Source organism: Palaemon carinicauda, chromosome 30 (genome assembly GCF_036898095.1).
Source record: "Palaemon carinicauda isolate YSFRI2023 chromosome 30, ASM3689809v2, whole genome shotgun sequence".
Lineage (NCBI taxonomy): Eukaryota > Metazoa > Arthropoda > Malacostraca > Decapoda > Palaemonidae > Palaemon > Palaemon carinicauda.
The window spans coordinates 78525051-78547550 of NC_090754.1; the positions used below are offsets into that span (position 1 = coordinate 78525051).

Consider the following 22500-nt stretch of genomic DNA (forward strand, 5'->3'; position numbering starts at 1 on the left):
TTTTACCTCGGCTAGAGAAGAGGCTATACTTTGAGTAGGTGTTTGTTAGTGGGGCAGATGTAACCTTATAGGCCGGGAGCACACTAGCGACTCTGTGGCGCCACAAAGCTACAGCATCGTGTGGCGGGGATGTGGTCTCCCATAGGTTTCCATTGTTTTCAAAGCCACGTCACGCCTGTGGCAGGGATGAGCAACAGAGAGCCACAGTCGCTAGTTTGCGCGGCAAAACTTGAAAACAATGGAAGCCTATGGGAGACCACATCCCCGCCACACGATGCTGTGGCTTTGTGGCGCCACAGAGTCGCTAGTGTGTTCCCGGCCTCAGGATGGCCAAAGAACACCTCAGACTTAATGGGTACCAATAATAATACTTTCTATTTTATTTGCGGGTAGTAGACTGACTTGGCTTCAGAAATGCAGCGATGTCATTGTGATTAACGTGAGCAGATCTCTTCAGTTTTATATAAATTCAATACACAATTGTCAAGAACTACAAAAATATCCCCCTTATTTGATAAAGATCATTACATTCAGGCGGAGGCTGCTGGGCAGGTATAATTTCTTCTTGCAACTCTGGAACCTACGGCTAATTTAGCATAATGCCTTATTAATCTAACAACAGAATTGTCTGACTACGTAGCAAGATGAAATGTTTTTCCATAATAACAGAAGCTTAATTAATTGTGTGTGAGACCAGCTTGGTAAGTCCCAGCTCAATACTGATTTGCGACTAGAAGTTTAATTAACTGTGTGTGAGGCCAGCTTATTAAGTCCAAACTCAAGACATATTTACGACTAGAAGCTTAATCAATTGTGTGTAAGTCCAGCTAAATTTGCAACTCGGAACTGATTTACGACCAGAAGCTTAATTAACTGTGTGAGGACAGCTTGTCAAGTGCCAACTCAAAACTTATTTACGACTAGAAGTTTAATCAATTGTGTGTGAGGCTGCTTATTAAGTCCCAGCTCAAGACTGATTTACGACTAAAAGCTTAATCAACTGTGTGTAAGTCCAGCTAAATTTGCATCTCGAAACTGATTTACGACTAGAAGCTTAATTAACTGTGTGAGGACAGCTTCTCAAGTCCCAGCTCTTGACTGATTTATACCTTTTGATCCCATAAGGTGTTTCATATAATAATCCGGATCCTTTGAATTGACCCCCAAACTACTCACCCACATTCATTCGACTTCCTGCTTCGAAGATGTTTGTGCGTATGGAGCACTGACTGGGACTGCTCACCAGTTCGCTCATATTATCACGAGATGCATCGCTCCATCCACTCGCTGCTGATACCTATAGAGAAAAGAAAATGAGATATGGAATGGAATGATAATTTTAATTGTTTTAATTGATTAATTGCTAAGGCTGTGCTTATGAATAATTACGGAATGCATATAATGTTTTGAAGGGTTTTTAAAGGGAGATACTCCCATATTGCGGAAGGATTTTCTGAGTAATAAGTAGTTATCAGTTCTTGTTATTATTCTTTTTCTTCTTGTGCTTATTCAGAATATAGTTTTCCTTATATATATATATATATATATATATATATATATATATATATATATATATATATATATATATATATATATATATATATATATATATATATATATATATATATTGCCTGAATGTCTGAAGGGTTTTTATATTAAAACAGTGTCTATATATTCCTCTGGATTGGGATGTCAAATTGGGTTACAGATTTCATGTGCTTAGCCATCTGATACATTTCAGCTATACATAGCGGCAAGGAGGCTATTATTTTCTCCCGCCAACTCTCAGAATAAAAGGGTTATAGTCACTTCCCTAAAGAGAACAGGATTAACTGCCATCTAAGATTTATTTCTTTCCACTTAGGGGCTCACAAGCCTTTACTAAGATTAACTGCTGCACCTTGAGTTAAACCATTGAGATTTCATATGGCAGTAAATTGTAGGCTTTCAATAGGTTCAGGACCCTCCTCTAGGTACAGTGAATTATTGGAATATGATGCATTGTACTCCCAGGTTATTGGCAACTTCTACAGTAGAGAAACTGTCCTCAGGCAGCAGGAATCTAACAACTATAGTGTCGTTTTTTTTTTTCTCTGGAGCATTCCTGATGAAAAGTTTTTTTATAGTAATTTGACTATGATCATTTAAAAGTATTTTTCTTGTATTAATCCTAAGCACATTTAGAAATCCGAGATTGATTGCCTATCTTTTAAATTTTAAAGACACTGCTCTTAGCCTTTTACGTTCCTTAGTGGTATATAAATACACCTAACCGAGATTTAATCTTGGAACTTATCTTGGTTTCATTACACAGTGCCGGTAGGCCCTGCGTTTTCCTCCAGGTGACTTGGAGACCGCGGAGGTAGCAGCAGTAGGGAAGTCAGCATATGGAACTTCATTTGTGGTGGATAACGGGGGAGGGTGGGCTGCGGCACCCTAGGAGTACCAGCCAAACTCGGCTAAATACCTCGTCAGGCTGGGAGAACTGGAGAGAGGGAATGTCCCCTTTTGTTCCTTTGTTTGATGTTGGCTACCCGCCTAAATTGGGGGAAGTGCCTTGGTAAATAGAGACTACGAGGATGCTAAAAGGGTGAACTGATTCCCTTCGTGGAGTCAGCTAGAGAACAGGCTGTACTTTGTGTAGGTATTTGTTAATAGGACAGATGTATTCTTTCAGGATGGCCCGAGAACACTGTTCACCACTGGCACCTCAACTCTGACTTACTGGTAACTGGTACCAAACACTACACCCTGGTACACCATCTTAAAGATTTAAAGGCTGATCATGAATGGCAGAGGCAAGGGACAGTGAAATTGCCTTATCAAGCAGGACTGACCATATAAACATATGATCAGTGCCCAAGCTAGGACAAAGGAGGGTTAGGCTATGGCTGCTGATGACTCAGCAGATAGACTTATAGGCTCCCCCAAACCCCCCATATTTAGCTCACAAGGATGGTGAGGTTGCAGGTTGCAGCAACTAAAGGAACTAATGAGTTTGAGTTATTACTAGTCAGGGATGTTGGCGCATAGGCCACCACAACCCTAAACTGATAGTTTAAACCAAGTGAGTGGTCCAATTGCCCTCTTGGGTAGTCTCTTGAGATGATGGCTAAAGGTGTTCCGAAGGATGAAGCTTGAACTGGGAACAGGCATTGGCCAGCCAGGATACCTTTGTATATCTTTGGCAATCCCTTGTAGCTGAGCTGCCTATGGGGTCATCAAGGTTTCTCCTTGTTACCTGACATTAGGTGGCTCGGTCAAATTTGTGAGCAAAGGCCCATGACAAAAACTTCATACGCACATTGATAATTTCATAGGCAAGCACTTAGCTCCTCGTCCTCATCAACACAAATTTTCAAGTGCCTTTGGCAGTAGGGCAGGTGGCAGAAGGGTCACATTGGAACTGGTAGTTCTTGGCTCGAGTTCTACATGAGTCTTAGCCAGCCACATATGCCAATGAGCAGCCCTTTAAAAATAACTGCATTACTCGCCCTTTTAATGGCAAGAGTCCAGAGAAGGTGGCCCAATAATTGTGTAATCCAAACTTTATCTAGGTGTAGTTTTGGTCATTCAAACAGTCTACTTTGCTGTCACAAAAATATAATCAGAAACTAATCATATGAACCTGAAATTTAAAGATGCTCCAAGATTAAACTAAAACTGAAGCTACAAAATCACCCAGTAGCACCTCAGTAGTGGACATTGAACATAATAGATACAATTTAAAAATTGCTGCACTAAGTGAGACACGACTCCCGGATGAAGACTCTCTCACTGAATTGCTTGTTGGATAGACCTTCTGGGGAGGTTTACAAACGATTTATTTAGGATTCAAGTTGTGGATTTAAAACCAAAAATACTTTTAAATCTACTTAATCCAGCAGGTATCAATGAAAGAATTATAATCTGGTGTATACCACTGACGAAAGAACGTCATAACTTATCATTGGTTACTCCCTAACATTGAATGTTGATGTGTCATTAATGCAGTGCTACAAAACATCAGTAAAACTTCCAAGGTAATCCTGCTGATAGATTTCAATGCTGTGTTTAGAAAAACAAAGCACCTTGGGGAGATGCCATAGGTCATGTGGCACAGGAAATATGAACACTAACGTCCTCAGACTACTCTCCCTATTTGATGAACACAATCTTTTTATTATACACACACTATTCCAGCACAGGTACAAGCTCAAAAGCACGTGGATACATCGAAGATCCAAACACTGACACAAACCTAATACGTCATAGCTAGATAGAGCCACACTAGTGATTTAAGTATAACTCAAGTCAAACTTGGGCCAGAGTGCTGGTCAGGTCAGTGACTGGTGAGATCCATCATCAATTAAAAATGTGACATCAAATCTGCAAGCAGACATTATCTAAGAAATTGAACTATGCTGTACTGAAGAAGCAAGATTCAAGAGATAATTTTCATGCTCAAATTGCTCGGGGGCCCTTTTCCTAAACCAGCATTCCTTAGGAAGACCTCTGACACCGTGTGAACAAAGTTCTGCAAACTAAGACAAGATGCTGCAGAAGCAGCAATTGTTTTTACTAAGTGCTCTCAAGTAGATTGGTTTGATGAGATCCCTGACACCACACACAAATTATTCGAACAAAAAATGAATTAACCTTACACATAGCTTGCAAACCCCCCCACCTCCTCACCCGAGATTGGAGGCACAGCGTCAAATGCGTATGCTTACAGAACTGCTATCAGTAGAAAGGTATAAGGAAATTTAAGTGTTTGTTGACCAAAATAACAGGCAAGACTTTGTAATGCCACCAAATCCATTTATGGGCCTAAGATAACACAGTCACTGCAGTCATCACACATGATGCCACTATCATCCATAATGAACAAATTTGAGATTCTGAACCTTTAGGGTGAGCATTTCTTGACACACTGAAAGATATCAATGCCATCAATGATTCGGTTATTGATGCGCTGCCTACCTTAATACTCATCAATGGTCTCAACAAGCTTCAAGAATTGCACGACGTTGTGAGCACAGTAAAAAGTCTTAAAGAAAGCAAAAGATGCAGTCCTGACAGCATTCCTTGTGAAATTTTCAAGAAGGAGCAGCACAAGATCATTTGTACCATAGGGAGAGGAGAATAGAAACCTTAATCCTAGCTGGACTCCACAAGGACTGCTTGAGTGTACTTAATTTAATATATTTCTGAATCTGTGCTACTAGAGGCCCAGTGCTGGTTTAAAAAGGGAACTGGAGCCATTGGCATGATTTTTACTCTACGTCAAATACATAAAAGATTTGTGATAGCAAAATACATATCTATAGTCTTTATTGATGTTACCAAGGCTCTTCTTGAAGATACTTTCAAAATATGGAGCTCCAATAAAATTTCTCAAAATACTTTATCTCTCAAATACCAACGAGGAAGCAGAAGTTGGCATTTGCGGCTTGGAATCCGCATCTTTCCCTGTATATATGGGTGTTAAGCAGTGTGATGTTCTGTTCCCTGCATTTTCAATCTGTTCATCTCCTGAATAAGGACCATTGTGGCCAAAAAAAAAAAAAATTTGAGAAGATGACGGTGTCCAAATAGAATATCGAATGGATGATAGCCTCGTTGATATAAGACGGTTGCAAGCCTAACGTCAACAAAACAATTGGTTTACCTTCATTATGCTGATGATGCATCATTTTGTTTGACACCAAGATAAATATTACATATCTTAGACATCCCATTTTTAATTCATCAAGGGCATGGCTTCTAGATAAATACAAGAAAAACTGAAGTCGTAGTGCAACAAACTACACCTAATCACAATGTGTCCATCTTCACTGTTGATGATGCAAAATTGTGGGATATGCGATCAATGAAGACGTGCCAGATAAACAGAACTTCACGTGCTTTTGGTAGATTGTGGATCAGAATTTCACAGAAGAAACAGCTGTGCCTGACCACTAAAATCTAAATGTATAAAGCAGTATGTATCTGAACTCGTCTCTATGGTACAGAATGGGATTCTATACCGATGCCATCTCAAACAACTGAAATATTTTCATATTTCTTGTTCTCGGAATAAATTGGCCTCGCCTAAAAAGATTACATTACGGACAGAGAGATGCTGGAGCGAATGGAAATCACAAGTATAGAAGCTATGCCTGCTAAACATCAACTATGTTCTGGCTTGATCACATGATCCTTATGCCTGAAGAACTGCTGTCGAAAAAAAAAAATTCGTACGGACTATTTATAAATCGGCACTGAATACCTAGTGGCCCTAAGATGAGAAATACCAAACCAAATCAACCTCAAAGAAGTGCAAGATTCTACCAACTTGCCTGGAAACCTTTGCTAGTAACATTATGGTCTGCAGAATGAGTGTTAACATGGTCACTGCCATGGAGCAGAGTTGTACAGTGCATCTCACATTGAAAAAGGCATCAGCGACACACCAGAAAGTAGGGCCCCTCAGCTGCAAATTCTTGTCGGACATACTAGAAATGGGACAATGTATGCAAGTCCAAGATAGGCCTGGTAACCCATAGCAATGCCCGCAGAATACTGGATTAGAAGCACCATGAATTTAAGATTTAATGAGGAACTTTAAAAGGACTTCAATGAGATTACTTTGAGTAATCTCAGTTGATAATAAAGAGGAACTTTAAATGAACTTCAATGAGATTACTTTGAGTAATCCCAGTTGACAATAAAGAGGAACTTTAAATGAACTTCAATATGATTGAGTAATCTCAGTTGATAATAAAGAGGAACTTTAGATGGGCTCAGTTGTTAGTGAAGAGGAACTTTAAATTAACTTCAATAGGATTACTTTGAGAAATCTCAGTTGATAATAAAGAGGAACTTTAAATGAACTTCAATGAGATTACTTTGAGTAATCCCAGTTGACAATAAAGAGGAACTTTAAGTGAACTTCAATATGATTGAGTAATCTCAGTTGATAATAAAGAGGAACTTTAGATGGGCTCAGTTGTTAGTGAAGAGGAACTTTAAATTAACTTCAATAGGATTACTTTGAGAAATCTCAGTTGATAATAAAGAGGAACTTTAAATGGGCTCAGTTGATAATAAAGAGAAACTTTAAAATGAGCTTCAATGAGATTACTTGGAGTAATCTCAGTTGATAAAAATCCTGGATTATAATCTAAAGAATAGGTAACTCTTACCTGCGTTTTATATAAGGGCGGATATCTCTCAGGCGATGAGGACGGTTTTATCGTCTCTGATGGATGCAGAGTTTGATCTTTTGGGTTTTGGTCTTTGGGTTTGAGTTCCTTGGTCTCCCTCTTGGGCTCCTCTTCGTCCTCCACGATGAATAGATCTCTTTCCATGACCCCTATTTTGCGATCCACTGGTTTACCTGGTGGGGGGAGGGGGGAGAAATGGAGATGTTGTGAACGCGTGATATTACCTCAAGCAAGAGAACTCTAACCTATTAATATTATTACTTGCTAAGCTACAACCCTAGTTAGAAAAGTAGTATGCTATAAGCCTAAGGGCCCCAACATGGAAAATAGCCCAGTGAGGAAAGGAAACGAGGGAAAATAAAATATTTCAAGAACAGTAACAACATTAAAATTATTGTTATTACTTGCTAAGCTAAAACCCTAGTTGGAAAAAACAGTATGCTATAAGCCTAAGGGCCCCAACATGGAAAATAGCCCAGTGAGGAAAGGAAACGAGGAAAAATAAAATATTTCAAGAACAGTAACAACATCAAAATTATTATTATTACTTGCTAAGCTACAACCCTAGTTGGAAAAACAGAATGCTATCAGTCCAGGGGCCCCAACAGGTAAAATAGCCCTGTACAGTGAGGAAAGGAAACGAGGAAAAATAAGATATTTCAAGAACAGTAACAACATTAAAATTATTAATATTACTTGCTAAGCTACAACCACTGTCCACTCTCATCTCCCTTTCATCATCTTTCACACCGTTATCTGTACGTTAAGGGGTCGGTTGCCTGATGCAGCCTCGCCAGTGCCCTGTATCTACCAATCCTCTTCTCTCCACATGATCCTTCACCTTAGTGACAAAGAACTTTCTGCAGATGGCAGCACTTTCCGCTTTCACATCTAGTAGTATGCCCACAAGGAACCTGGACATGTAATTATCTGCCTCTCTCTCTCATCTATCCCCCCCCCCCCCTAACCTTCACAAGTTCCCCCAAAACCCACCTCGCTCCGTTCCAGCTCACCTTCAGTATCCCGTCGTTTAATTTTGATGAGGATTGGCCCATCGTCATCTTGCATCGACGGCTGCCTTCGGAAGATTGTGTTGGGGCTGTTCTTGGTGTCACTCGGGGTCAGATTAGGGCTGTGTTTGATGTCTCTCAAGTGGGGGCTTGGACTGATCCTGCCTTCTCTCATGTTCATGATGGGGCTGTGTTTGCCTTCCCTGATAATCGATATCGGCCGTGAACGTAGACCTCCCACTGTGTGCAAGGATTCTTCGGACATGTGGAACGTGTCACTTCCCTGTGAAGATATCAGCATGACAATCAATGACAGTCTGGAGATGATTTGATGAATTTATGAATAAAAGATTATTCGAGGATTAAAAGAAATGATAGTCTAGATTTGGTAAATTTATGAAAATGATAAATATTCAAGGATTCAAGTCAATGACAGTCTTGAGATGATTTGATAAATTTATGAATAAAAAAATGTATTCAATATTTAGAAAATATAAAGGATAATAATCAGTGTAAAAGATGTGCATTGCGAGAAAGAATCTGATGAATATGTAGTTGAAAAGTATAGAAAATGTCCTTAATTTTTTTTAAAGCTCTCCATTTTCTATTGGTCTCTTTATCATCCAAAATAAATTTTAACGAGTGTAGTGAATTAATGAATAATTATATAGTAAGGTCATTGAGAAACCCCATAATATATATATATATATATATATATATATATATATATATATATATATATATATATATATATATATATATATATATATATATATGTATATATTATGGGTAATATATTTTGTTTTTCCTTTTCAAATAAGGTTCTCGAAATACTTTAGGTGTGGAAGTGTCCTCACAATATCCTTTGAATAAAACCTTTTGCCATCATACTTACAGCAGAAGCCCTGGAAGCCGAGCGGTTGAGACCTCTGGCTCGCGACCTTCGTACGGACAGCATGCTACCTGTTGAAGGAAAAATCATGAGCCATTTACATTGTAATTTGAATTCATATAGAAGCCATTCTTTTGTTTATTTAGCGTTTATGACTTCTGCGGCTGTAACGCCAGTTGGATAAACGGATAAGTTAATCAATTATCGTAATGTGTTTATTAATATTGTTTTGTTCGGAGGATTTTTATGTATTGGTTTTCTCGTTTGTAACATTTGGATTTTGGATATCTGTTTTCCTTAAAAAAAAAACCTTAATTTACTCTAGATTTAGTAACTTTACCCTCTAAAGTGATAGAGGATTGAAACATTGGTATTATCCCCAAATTTGCTCTATTCAGAAGAGCCTTGTCCCGTCCTTTAAAATTATACTTACCTTTTTCCAATTCGTTTTCTTCAATTCTGTTGACTTTAGACCCTCGTTTTCATCAGCTGCTGCTTACAGCAGACTTCTGAGGCCTGTTGCATGTTTTTAGACATAGAATTATCGAATTTTAGAATGAGGTTGCAATCCTCATGCCCATACCTCCAGTTCCACCAAACTCCTTTTGGAAATAATTTACTCGATACCTTTTACGCTTTTATTTGGTTTCTGTATAAGAAATTTCTCATATCCTTTAAGGATTTAAAGGTCACTCATGAATGGCAGAACAAGGGACAGTGACATTACCCTATCAAGCAGGACAATGCCCTAGAGACGGACCATATATACTGTACATATGATCAGTTCCCAAACCCCTCTCCACCCAAGCTAGGACCAATTAGGACCAGGCAATGACTGCTGATGACTCGGCAGATAGACTTTTAAGCTCCCCTAACCCTCCATCCTTAGCTTACAAGGATGGTGAGAGTGCAGCAACCAAAGAAACTAACGAGTTTGAGCGGAACTCGAACCCTATTCTGGCGTTCACCAGTCAGGGACGTTACCATATCGGCCACCACAACCCCCAGGAATCTTCCGTTTCTGCATGCATTTATTTATTTCACCCTTATTCCATCTCCATAAACGTACCAAAAGTTACTATAGCCACTTCTTTTTCCTAATATATCCCTATGCCATTTGCCATGACCTTCAGTGCCACTGTATTGTACATGCTTAAGGAGCAAGGGACCCAGCGCAAAAAGAGAAAAAGAAGTACCACAAGACAGAGATAGATTAGAAGAATTATATCCAATTAGGAAAGCATGGCTTCTTCCTTTCCAGAAATAGCAGACCTATATCCACATCCCGTTTTGAGGTGTACCCCAAAACCCTGGAAGACCCACTCGTAAGAGCCTTGCCCAGCCCTGCTCAATGATAAGTGCTGGCACAAGAGCCCCTTAATATGAAAACAAGAGCAGAAAAGTGAGTAGATAGAAATTTTTTTATGAGTTGGAAACGTGCGGGAAGGATGAGGGTTCGACACTCTTGGTGGAAACTCACCTTCCTCTTTCTTTTCGAGGCTGGAGATAGATGGGGAACTTGGGATGGTTTTGGGTAACTGTGGATCTATGGCAAAAGGGGATTATAAGTCAACGGATTTATTATTGAAAAGGATTAACAATTATGACGGATTATTTTCCATGTTGTGCATTTTAATGAATAATATTGTTGATTTTTTTATGGGATTTGCTCAATTATTTGGGACTGGTTATGTAAAATCGTTACTTTAATACAACAAGAGCAACATCTTTTTAAAGTTATAAGAAAATATTTATCCAAAATCAACATAAGAAGTCCAGAGATGACTTCATCGCCAGGATAACACGTTTTCTCTATGATTAACCAGAAAGGATATGACTTCGCTAACGTACTCAAACAACCCCCCCCCCCAAAAAAAAAAGAAAAAAATTATCCTCATTATCTCAAACTTTGATAAAACTCTCTGATCCATAGACCATCTTCTCGCAAGATTTCAAATCCAAAAATGAGTTTAATTGTTTTTCTTAGATATGTTGTGGACAGACAGGCAAATTCATAACTCCTGTCTGTACTGAGGTTCAATGGGAGAGAGGAGGAGGACCCCTAACAATCTGTCATTCGTGAGTACAGTCAAGGTCTACCTTGAGCAAAGTTAAAGTCTACCTTGAGTACAGTCATGATCTACCTTGAGTACAGTCAAGATCTACCCTGAGTACAGTCAAGGTCTACCTTGAGTACAATAAAGGTCCACCTTGAGCACAGTTCAGGTCTACGTTGAGTACAGTCATGATCTACCTTGAGTACAGTCAAGGTCTACCTTGAGTACAATCAAGATCTACCTTGAGTGCAGTCAAGATCTACCTTGAGTACAGTCAAGGTCTACCCTGAGTACAGTTAAGGTCTACCCTGAGTACAGTCAAGGTCTACCCTGAGTACAGTCTTGCCTGTTTATTCTTTTGCATTACGAGGATCACACATTGCAGAAGCCTGGCCAGCAAGTGTAATTTTCTCTTAAGATATTGAAGGATTTTTTTCCCTTCTTACCATAGCTTCATTATTTTTTTGTCTAACTTTTCAACCATTTCCTTTTGTCCCTCACCTTCTAAGTGGTCGAGTTTTTTTTTTCACCAATGTTACTTAAGGCCAAATTTGTCTGATGAGCTTTAGAAAGGTCTAGAAACTTTCCACTGTGGTGTTGCTAAACTAATTTCTAATGACAATGATCTAGCTTTGTAGAATTAATTTTTGTAGTTTCCACCCACCACTTGACTTACAGTACAATAAGTAGGTTAGGTTAGGGGAACTAAGTAGAAAATGGTAAAGCTTCTGGGCCGGCCACAAAGGTTAAGTTAGGTCAGGTCTTGGGTTAGGTTATATCCCTATATTTTACCTTTATGGCTTACAGGGCTAGATCAGAGGTCAACAGAACTTAAAAGACCCAATAGGATTAGATGTAAGAATAGCACCTATAACTTCCATGACCTACCACAATAATGGCTGAATTGATAAGTGCTAACTGATAAAAAGATACGCTTCCTTCGAATGTGGAAATGCTTACCTTCGGGAGACCGTGTGTCATTCCTGAACATCCTTCCCTGGAAGAAGGATATGAAGGAATTTTTCCTTCCAGAATTATGCGAAGACCCGATGGATAAAAGGGAACCAATTTTCTTGAAAACGTTTGTGGTGCCCTTTTCTTCGTCCTGGAATTAAACGTTTGATTTTAGGTGACCAAAAACAAAATGTTATCTTGTAAGATATGCTAAGTGAAGTGTATCAAGTAGACTGATGGTCTTCTGAAGAGTTTTTGGCTAGATATGAAGTGCTATTGCCAGTGACTACATTGTTTAAAAAAAAAAAAAAAAAAAAAAAAAAAAAAACGTTATTTTAATCGGAAATTCTCAGTAAAAATATACTGTTCTCAGCCGTATTTCAGTTAAATACAGGCGACCGTAATTTTACCTGACTTTGTTATTATCTTTTACGGTAGGTGACCATAATATCACTGCTTTACTTCAACATATCAGTATTTTAAACGGTAAAAATCCTGGAATAAATTTTGCCAGTCATTTACCCCTTTTTTAATTAAAATTTTAACTGTGTACCTATAGACTACTAATCTGGGTACCAATATTTTCGTAAGAACAACAGTCAATTAAACAAAAGCTGCCTACATAAAACAGAGATCGTAAAGCTTACTTCATCTTCAGGCTCTTCGTCCACAACAGGTAAAAACTCTTGTTCAGCCTCGGGCACTTCCATGTTAGCCGTGCTGCCCATGGGCGGGTCACGTCGGAAATGCTCCGAAGCCACTGTGTAAGGCAACTCCACAGGGAACACTTCATCCCAGTAGATGTCTTGGATAAGCTCTGGATGCTCCTCGTGCATTTCGTCTACGATCATGTAGGAGATCTACGAAAAGGAGGCAGATAGTATTTAGATAAGGACGATTTGAACCGTCTTTATGTTGAGATAATTGTGTTGAATATTGAATTAGGATTTTAAACATTATGATTATTTGAGCATATATATATATATATATATATATATATATATATATATATATATATGTATATATATATATATATATATACATATATATATATATATATATATATATATATATATATATATATATATATATATATATATATATATATATATATACTGTATATATGTATATATACACGCACATATATATATATATATATATATATATATATATATATATGTATATATACATACATATATATATATATATATATATATATATATATATATATATATACACATACATATATATATATGTATATATACACGCATACACACATATATATATGTGTGTGTGTATATATATATATATATATATATATATATATATATATATATATATATATATATATATATATATATATGAAAAAACACAATGAAAATAAGATAGAAAATATAAGATTTAATTTTATTTCATTTTCCCTGTGTTTCTTTCGTATTTGAGCAACACGTTTCCCTGTAAGATTTACGCCCGCGCGCGAGCACACACACAAACACACACACACACACACACATATATATATATATATATATATATATATATATATATATATATATATATATGCGTGTGTGTGTGCGCGCGTATGTGTGTGTAAACAAATACAATACACATGATATTACGCATAAATAGATGTATTAAATGAAATATAGAGAAACTCGTCTCACCTGTAAGTTTCTGTCGATGAGATAATTAACTTCAAAATCATCATCGTCTTCCCCGAATGGATTAACGAGCGACTCGGCCACCTTCAACCATCCCATGTAGAAGAAAAACTGGAGAAAGGTGAATACCGGGACGTAGAAGTCGAGGTCGTGGTTCGGGAACTTCTTGGCTGGATCGAGGAACTGACGTCCCATGATGGTTGAGAAGAAGAAGGAATAGACGGCCAGAGTAACTACCTGCAGTGGAAGATTGAAAAGAATTTGGCGGATCAGAACACGACGGAATGTCAGTTTGAAAGATTGGAAAATGATGAATTAAGAAAAATGGCAGGCGTAGTTGTAGATAATGAATAAGAATGGCAAATGTAGTTAAAGATTATGAATAATAATGGCAGGCATAGTTAAAGATTATGAATAATAATGGCAGGCGTAGTTAAAGATTATGAATGAGAAGAATGGCATGATTAGTTGAAGATTATGACTAAGAATGGCAGGCATACTTGAAGATTATCAATAAGAAGGGCAGCTGATGTTAAAGATTATGAATAAGAAGAATGGCAGTCGTAGTTAGATAATGAATAAGAAGAAGGACAGGCATAGTTAAAGATTATGAATAAGAAGAATGGCAGGTGTTGTTAAAGGTTATGAATAAGACTGGCAGGCATAGTTAAAGATTATGAATAAAAAGAATGGCAGGCGTAGTTAAAGATTATCAATGAGAAGGGCAGTTGTAGTTAAAGGTTATGAATAAGAAGAATGCCAGTCGTAGTTAAAGATCATGAATAAGAATGGCAGGCTTAGTTAAAGGTTATGAATAAGAAAATTATCAGGTGTAGTAAAAGTTACAAAGATGATAAGAGTGTCACGACTGAGATGGTGTGGGGGAGGGAGTGAGGAGGGCTTTGGGGAACCTGTTGGGCGAGAAGATCAAGTGGTAGTCAGATAATCAGATGGTGAGATAAGGTGAAGGATGACATGGAGAGGAGAGGTATGCTGGAAGAGGATTTCTTTGATTGGAGGTATTGGAGAGGACGTATCAGGCAACCGACACCTTAATGTAGGGATAACGGTCAGGAAGAAAATGAGATATATACTGTACACAAATAATTTGTTGGTTGTAAAGAAACATTTCTAGGTTTATTACATTAAATAAAGCTGAAATAATTTGGAGTATTTAAATTTGGCGAAGCGACTGAATTTTAAAGTTTGGTGATCTGGCGATGGTGGAAAGAGATAAAGAGGTTCTAGATTTAGAGTTATTATCTAACGTTGATTAAATTTGTAAAATTGAGATATAGAGCACGGAGCTGGGGGCCTGTGAGGCCTTTCAGCTCTCCAGTGCAACTAGGGAAAGACAAACTAAGGTCCATTAATCAATCATTGTTATTTTTCAATATTTATTTATGAACTCTAAACATGCTCACAAAATCTTTTGTTATCAAACATATATGCATTGTTTCTTCTATGGAATATCTCTGATAATAGGATATTCTCTCTCTCTCTCTCACTCTCTCTCTCTCTCTCTCTCTCTCTCTCTCTCTCTCTCTCTCTCTCTCTCTCTCTTCTTCTTCTTCTTCTTTTCCCACTCCTATCTGGGGTTGATGTTTCTGGCCAGCTTTCTCCATCTAGCATTAATTTCAGTCTGATAATATTCACTGTCCATATTCGGTTTGGCTAATTTTTCATGGACGTATGCCTTTCCTGCCGCCAACCCTCCGCATTTACCCGGGCTTGGGACCGGCTCCAAGTTGAGGCTGGCTTGCCCTCCCTCAGTGGCTGGGTTTCTCTCTCTCTCTCTCTCTCTCTCTCTCTCTCTCTCTCTCTCTCTCTCTCTCTCTCTCTCTCTCTCTCTCATTGTTATATTTATGCCATGTTATAATCCTTTTTCAGTAAAGAACTGATTCGTAATGTTTTTTTTTTTTTTTTTTTTTTTTTTTTTTTTTTTTTTTTTTTTTTTTTTTTTTTTTTACGACGCAGTAAGTTATGCTGGAAGATATGACGAGCTTGCTGATGCGCATTTTTTTTTTTTTTTTTTATAGAAAAGAACTTTTGCATGTGTCCTCTCGCATTTCATTTGTCTCTTGAGTTTTTTTCCTTTTTCTTTGTATTTTTCGTCCATCAATGACAATAAAACACGTATTCACAAAAGTATAGTAATATGTTGTTTGTCATTGCCCCACTATATCTGGAACAGGGGCTCTAATCGTTGGCAGCCCGTTAAAGTGCAGTAATATGAAAGCTTGAGAAATTTTCACATTAAAAACAAATAACAAAGGACTTTTGAATACGTTTATCTAAAGAGTGCCACCATTCCAAATAGCGGGAACATCGCGTTGAGAGATATCAATGCAGAATCATACACTATTTGTATGTGGTATCCGTTCGAGAGAAAGAGAGAGAGAGAGGGGGGGGGGTGTTGCAATGCAACTTGATACGTGACCTGTTGTGTACCAGGATAGAGTATACACCTACTTTCTCAACTTCCGGTTTAAAGGCTTGAAGGTCGCTCTTGAATGGCAGAGGCAAGAGACAGTGACATTGCCCTATTAAGCAGGACAGTGCCCTAGACACCGAACATATATGCATATAATCAGCGCCCAAGCTATGACTAAGGAGGGCCAGGCAATGGCTGCTGATGACTCACCAGATAGACCTATAGGCTCTCCCAAACCCCCCATCCGTAGCTCACAGGGATGGTGAGGTTGCAGCGACCAAAGGAACTAACGAGTCTGAGCGGGACTCGAACCCCAGTCTGGCGTTCACCAGTCTCTACTGGCTGGCCAACACCAACCATATTGCGACGACTGTTTGGTACCCTTGACAGTGAGGTATTTGTTGACGGAATGCCCCACTTATAGCACAGAAAGAAAAAGATATGTGTTTGAGGCTCGAGGTGAAGATGGCAGGTTTACCCTTGCCAAGATTCTTGGACATGATGTGTCGTACAATGCTAGCGGCATTTTAAAATTTATATCAGAAGCAGGTCTTCCTAAGGCCATTCAAGTTTTATTACATATTTACTTTTCTGGTTTTAATTGAATATTCTTTTAATCTTTATTTATGATAAATGATATCTGCGTCAATGACCTTCGATGTTAGGATGCCAGAAAACTTCAAATCATTCATTCATTCATTCATTCAGGGATTAAATTTCAGTGGTTCGTATGAAATGGTTCCGTTGAAGAAACATTATTTACTACTTCAGAACAGTATCGCGGAAAGGGTCATTCCTAAAAAGCTTTCTTTAAGACGCACATAGGTGATTACAAGCCATTACCCCTCTCTATATATTTCGTTTCTTATATCCAAGTGTTCATACTTGCATTAAATGTTTTTATGTTGAACAGGCTGACATAAATCTCGTTTTATACGTTATATTTAAAAGATCTTTTTAATGTTGTTGCTTTCCTTAGAATATTTTAATTGTGCATTACTTCTCTTGTAGTTTAATTGTATATTTCCTTTCCTTACTGGGCTATTTTTCCTTGTTGGAGCCCTTGGGCTTATAGCATCGTGCCTCTCCAACTAGGCTTGTAGCTTAGCTAATGATATTAATAGTAATAATAATAATAGTAGTAGTAGGACAGAGTCCAAAGGCTCTCACCAGGCCTCCTGCACCCTTTCACAACTTAAAACACATACTGTCTGCCTTAGGGCTCTCGGTGCATGCTGGCATAAGGCCGGTATGATAAAATATATCCAAACGGCTTAACGTTTTTCCTCTAGTTGTATAGTCCTTTTGCTTCGTTTCGTTTACATTATGAATACGCGCAGTTCATATGAAATAAACCAGATATCCTGAAGTTCAGGGGAGAACTCGAAAGAAACAATTGGGATTAGAAAAGAAATTATTGCAGAAGTTAAATTTTGTTTTCGGTTAGCCTTTTTCCTCTCGAAAGTAATAGATTGGTTTGAGAATCACTTGGATACCTTTCTATAGACTACTGGGAGAATTCTTTTAATTCCTGTCATATCCATCGTTTCATCCTACGAGAACATCTAAAATTTGTCGAAAGCAATCTTTTTTTTATCTCTACCTTTTGCATTACGAAAATAGTAATCGTTATCAAACCGCTGGACGCAATTCCTCTGAAACTATAGACTGCTGGAGGAATTATGTTAATTCCTGTCATATCCATCGCTTTCTCCCACGAGAACAACTAATATTTTTCGAGAATAAATTTTTTTTTTTGCATTACCAAGTACTGTATATTAATAGTTATTAAACCGCTGGACGTAAGTGGTCTAAAACCAGTCGACAGTTTTTGACAACAAAAGCTTAAATCTTTTTATTTTAATCGACTTTGGGAGTTTTTTTTCCTTATTTTATTTTTTGAGCACTGACGTAATGGTCATGAACATAATTCCTCTAAACTCTCAAAGCGCTATCTTCGGAAAGGATGCTATCAAAAGTCAAATTCGTGATTAGAATGATAATTAGAGTGACATGAACAATAGAATTGCAATAGAACTCCTCACAGAGTGTACAGTTATTCATTTCCGTAAGATAATTATTTTCTACACTATTTAAAAAACTAATTTTAATTAGAAATCCTCCTTAGAATACAGGCGACCGTAATTTTTATCCTACTTTGTTATCATCTTTTACGGGTTGGTGACCGTAATATCACTCCTTGACGTCAATATATCCGTTTTTAAAACGGTAAATGCCTGGCAACATTTATTCCAGGATTTATATCGTTTTTATGGCGAAGTTTTAAGTGTAAATTTTAATAGACGATTGAAAATAGCTTTAAGAGTAATTGACATTCATACAATACACTTGTTTTTTCTATTGTAATATGAAGACCCATGAGGACGTTGGTTGGTTGTTTCACACGATAATAAATGGATTTCGTGCTCCAGCATATCCGCTTCAAGTTTCATCATCATCATCTCCTCCTACGCCTATCGACGTAAAGGACTTCTGTTAGATTTCTCTAGTCGTCTCTATCTTGAGCTTCTAAATAATTACTTCTCCATTCATCATCTCCTACTTCACGCTTCATAGTCCTTCCAGTCCTTCTAGTGCCTTGTGGAGCCCAGTTGGAAGTTTGGTGAACTAATCTCTCTTGGGGAGTGCGAAGAGCATGCCCAAACCATCTCCATCTACCCCTCACCATGACCTCGTGCACATTTCTCAGTCATGCCAATTTTTGCAACTTCAGCGTATTTTTTAACATTGTGACTACACTAAATTCATTACGGTATTCCCAACCATTATGACAATTTTAGTAATTTAGTGTATTTTTATTATGTCTATAGTATTCCGCAACATCATAGCTATTTAAATTGAGTGTAATGAATATGGTATGCGTGTGGCTAAAGTGTATTTGTCAATGGTATGACAACATTTGTATCTTTAGGCTTATATATATATATATATATATATATATATATATATATATATATATATATATATATATATATATATATATATATATATATGTGTGTGTATATATATATATATATATATATATATATATATATATATATATATATATATATATATATATATATTTATATATATACATTATTTGTAACTAAGGTGTATTATTCAACGTTATGACTACGAAACTTACATAAGTTTAATTTATGCTTTATCATTATAAGTAATTCTTTAATTGGATTTGTTCTTCAGAAGCGTGAAACTGTGTAACTTGAAATTCCATCTACTTTTCAAATAAGTAAATATATTTGCATCTTAAGTTTTCATGACTTTGAGATGATTACCAGGCTTGAGCCTCAACATTCCAAATTATCGTAATTGAATGTGTGAACGTCATACATTCATGATTGCACGAAGTAATCGTGCCAAAATCTTTCTGTCTTAAATGTATCTCATAAAATCCCCCCCCCCCCTTTATACTCGCACAAGCCCCTTCAATAGAAATTTGATATTGTAATTCTATCTTCAACTAATCCGAGTTCATTTGCTCACCTGAGTGTACACGAGTGGTATGCTGATCCAATCATAACTGAGCAATCCTCCGCATTTTCCTCGGAAGTTGTTGATCTCATCGATGATGGTCTTCATGGCGAAGTCATCCTTGATTCGGTTCTCCTTCCTGGCTCGGGCGACGACGCTTCCGGCCCACACCAGAGGGAGCCAGTGCAGTGGGTGGTTCGTCTTAGAAACCATCCCTTCGAAGATTTTCTTCTCGTTTGACGTCATCAAACCTGAGGGATACAATTTGTATCTTATAAACATTGCTTTACAGAAGGATAAGAATATTTGAAACCACGCCCTAACTGAAGGAGAGGCATATTGCTAAAGAAATCTTTCACACAGGGCTTTCTTCTATGATTCAGCAATTGTAGGATAACTGGTGACATGGCTGCTCTGTGTGTGTGTATGTGCGTGTTTGCGTTGTCAATCAGCTGCAGTGTGGTAATTAGTGGTGCATTGCTGGCCTTGGAAGTGCCAGTGGCTTGAGACTCCCAAGTTATTGTCCCAAGAATGAATAGTGCCATATCTAGTGTGAGCTAGTATTTGCGAGTAGGGTGACTGACTTCAACATGGCAGATGAGCCCCTCCATCTTGATACCAACAGTAGTCACATGTCATCATTATCATCATCATCATCTCCTCTTACGCCTATTGACGCAAAGGGCCAGGTTTAGATCTCGCCAGTCGTCTCTATCTTGAGCTTTTAAATCAATACTTGAGGTCATTTTATTTACTAAGCGTTCTAGTACAACGGTAGTAAACATACAACCTGGACACTGCTGTCATACAGTAGAAAGCACCAAAGGTTTGGGGAGCATGTATATTATACTTCAAGGCATATGAGCACAGAGCAAAGGATTTTGGGACCCCTTGGTGGGAGGAAATGCCTCCCAAATAGTAGATGACATATCTCTTCCGAGGCCGAATGCCAATAACAACTTCTCTCCGTTAGTAAGCTAGGAATTAGAAAAAAATGTATCCTTGCCAATTTACATGGGGTTTGCTGCTTTATATCCTTTATTTTAATGAAAAAAAAGTCATAGAATGGTATTAAAATCTGTTTTGAATCTTGTGGATGTAGAGCAGATAGGAAGATATATAAGACGGTTTGTTTATTCATGGAGAGAAAGCAAGGTGTTTAGCAATGTATGCAGGAGTGGGAAGCACAAAGAGTGGTTGTATGGCTTGGAAACGGGTAGTGCATTTAGTCTCGGGAATGCTCTGGGGGCATGTAAAAATATTCAGACTTATTAGTTTAGGAAAGTTTTGTGAAGACTTGAGTGGGACAGGTGTAAAATTTGTGATGAGGTGTGTATATGGTCCTGGAATGGTAACGAACCACTTATGGAGAGTCTAAATGTGTTTCTAGCTGGTTCTGGAGAAAATAAATGGGTGGGTATGATAGGAGCTTTGAACACAGAGGCTATGGCAGAGGAAGGGACGGATTTGTTGGTAGGAATAGAGTAAATAATAGTGTAACCTGGGAGGAATAGGCCTGGAAGGGGATTTTAACATTGATAATACATGGTCTCTGAAGGACAACATTTATAATTGTACTAAAAAACAGGAAATATGTCAAGGTAAAGAGTTTGACGACTTATGTATTAGTTTAGAATAAAAGTAAGAGCGATTGATGTTATTATAAGAAGAGGGGTGGCTGGAGGTTTATCTGATTTTTATTTAATTAAAAAAAAAAGTTTAGGTATATATAACATTGTAAGTGAAATTGTGAAAATGGGACTTTAGATACATATAAGACAAGTTAGAAAAACAACAAGCGGGGTAAACGGTGAATAAAGGCATCATGGAGAACCGAATGCAGTAAGAAATATTAACAAATAAATGTATCTCTAAGTAAAAGTTACAAGTGAGGCGATTCTGCCAAAACCTAAATGTAGTCGTGGGTGAATATTTCGATGATGTGTTGAATTTGGAAGAAAAAACAGAGCTGAATGACGGAACACCTGAAAGGATTAGGCAGGGTTTTTCAGCCTTTTTGTTCTGACGTACCCCTCTGGCATTTTTATAGGTTTCTGTGTACCCCTTGAATTGAGGATGAAAAAGAGAAGTAATGAAATTAATACTGTGACATAATATTACTCAATCTCAGAGCAAATCATCTCATGTATTGTACAGTACTGGTTATTCTCTTAGATTCAACTCACTGAAGAGTAAAATTGTATCACTGGGGATAAATGTACCCCAAATGTACCCCAGGTTTGGAACCCCTGGATGAAAATACCAATTTGCTACTGCCGTAAATATCAAAGACCTATTCTTTTCTAATATACGTTCATGACTCACCCAGGCGTCAATGACCTTAGATGTCAGGATGCCTGAAAACTTTAAATCAATCAATTGATCATGACTCACCCGATTCGACAAGGTGATCCAGCGTTGGGAACCTCTTTTTCGCTCTGGATGTTATCATCGTCAGCGTTATAGTAAACGCCAAGTTGACGTATCTCACTATGGTACGACGCATCAAACGCCCTCTATTGTCCTGTCGCGTTTGTTAATGAATTAAATAGGAATTAAAAGGTGATCTCAGTTGATTTTTAAATATTAAATTCATATGTATGTTTTTTTATCGAATTCTTTTGAATTTATCTTTGAAAGGAAAGATATAAGCAGCACTTAAAACATCAATAATGAAACGAAATCATTTCTTGAGTTCGTTTGTAAAATAACGTTACATAATGAATAGAAATTATGATATAAAGATAATTTTTCCAAATTACTTGGACAATTCTCATAAAACTTCGCTCTTGTGTTTATAAATAATCAAA

At 37.5% G+C, this 22500-nt stretch overlaps 1 protein-coding gene across 1 annotated transcript in view; it reads right to left on the reverse strand.

The window, feature by feature from the left end:
- LOC137623309 (bestrophin-4-like) overlaps nucleotides 1-22500 on the reverse strand; it is a 105578-nt gene that overhangs the window by 1950 nt on the left and 81128 nt on the right. The window contains exons 5-13 of the mRNA XM_068354107.1: nucleotides 22085-22214; nucleotides 19703-19941; nucleotides 13765-13998; nucleotides 12748-12960; nucleotides 12107-12251; nucleotides 9093-9160; nucleotides 8201-8480; nucleotides 7167-7360; nucleotides 1177-1297 (exon numbers count right to left, since the gene is read on the reverse strand). Of these exons, the coding sequence (XP_068210208.1) occupies nucleotides 1177-1297; nucleotides 7167-7360; nucleotides 8201-8480; nucleotides 9093-9160; nucleotides 12107-12251; nucleotides 12748-12960; nucleotides 13765-13998; nucleotides 19703-19941; nucleotides 22085-22214 (1624 nt within the window). The remainder of the gene's footprint in view (nucleotides 1-1176; nucleotides 1298-7166; nucleotides 7361-8200; nucleotides 8481-9092; nucleotides 9161-12106; nucleotides 12252-12747; nucleotides 12961-13764; nucleotides 13999-19702; nucleotides 19942-22084; nucleotides 22215-22500) is intronic.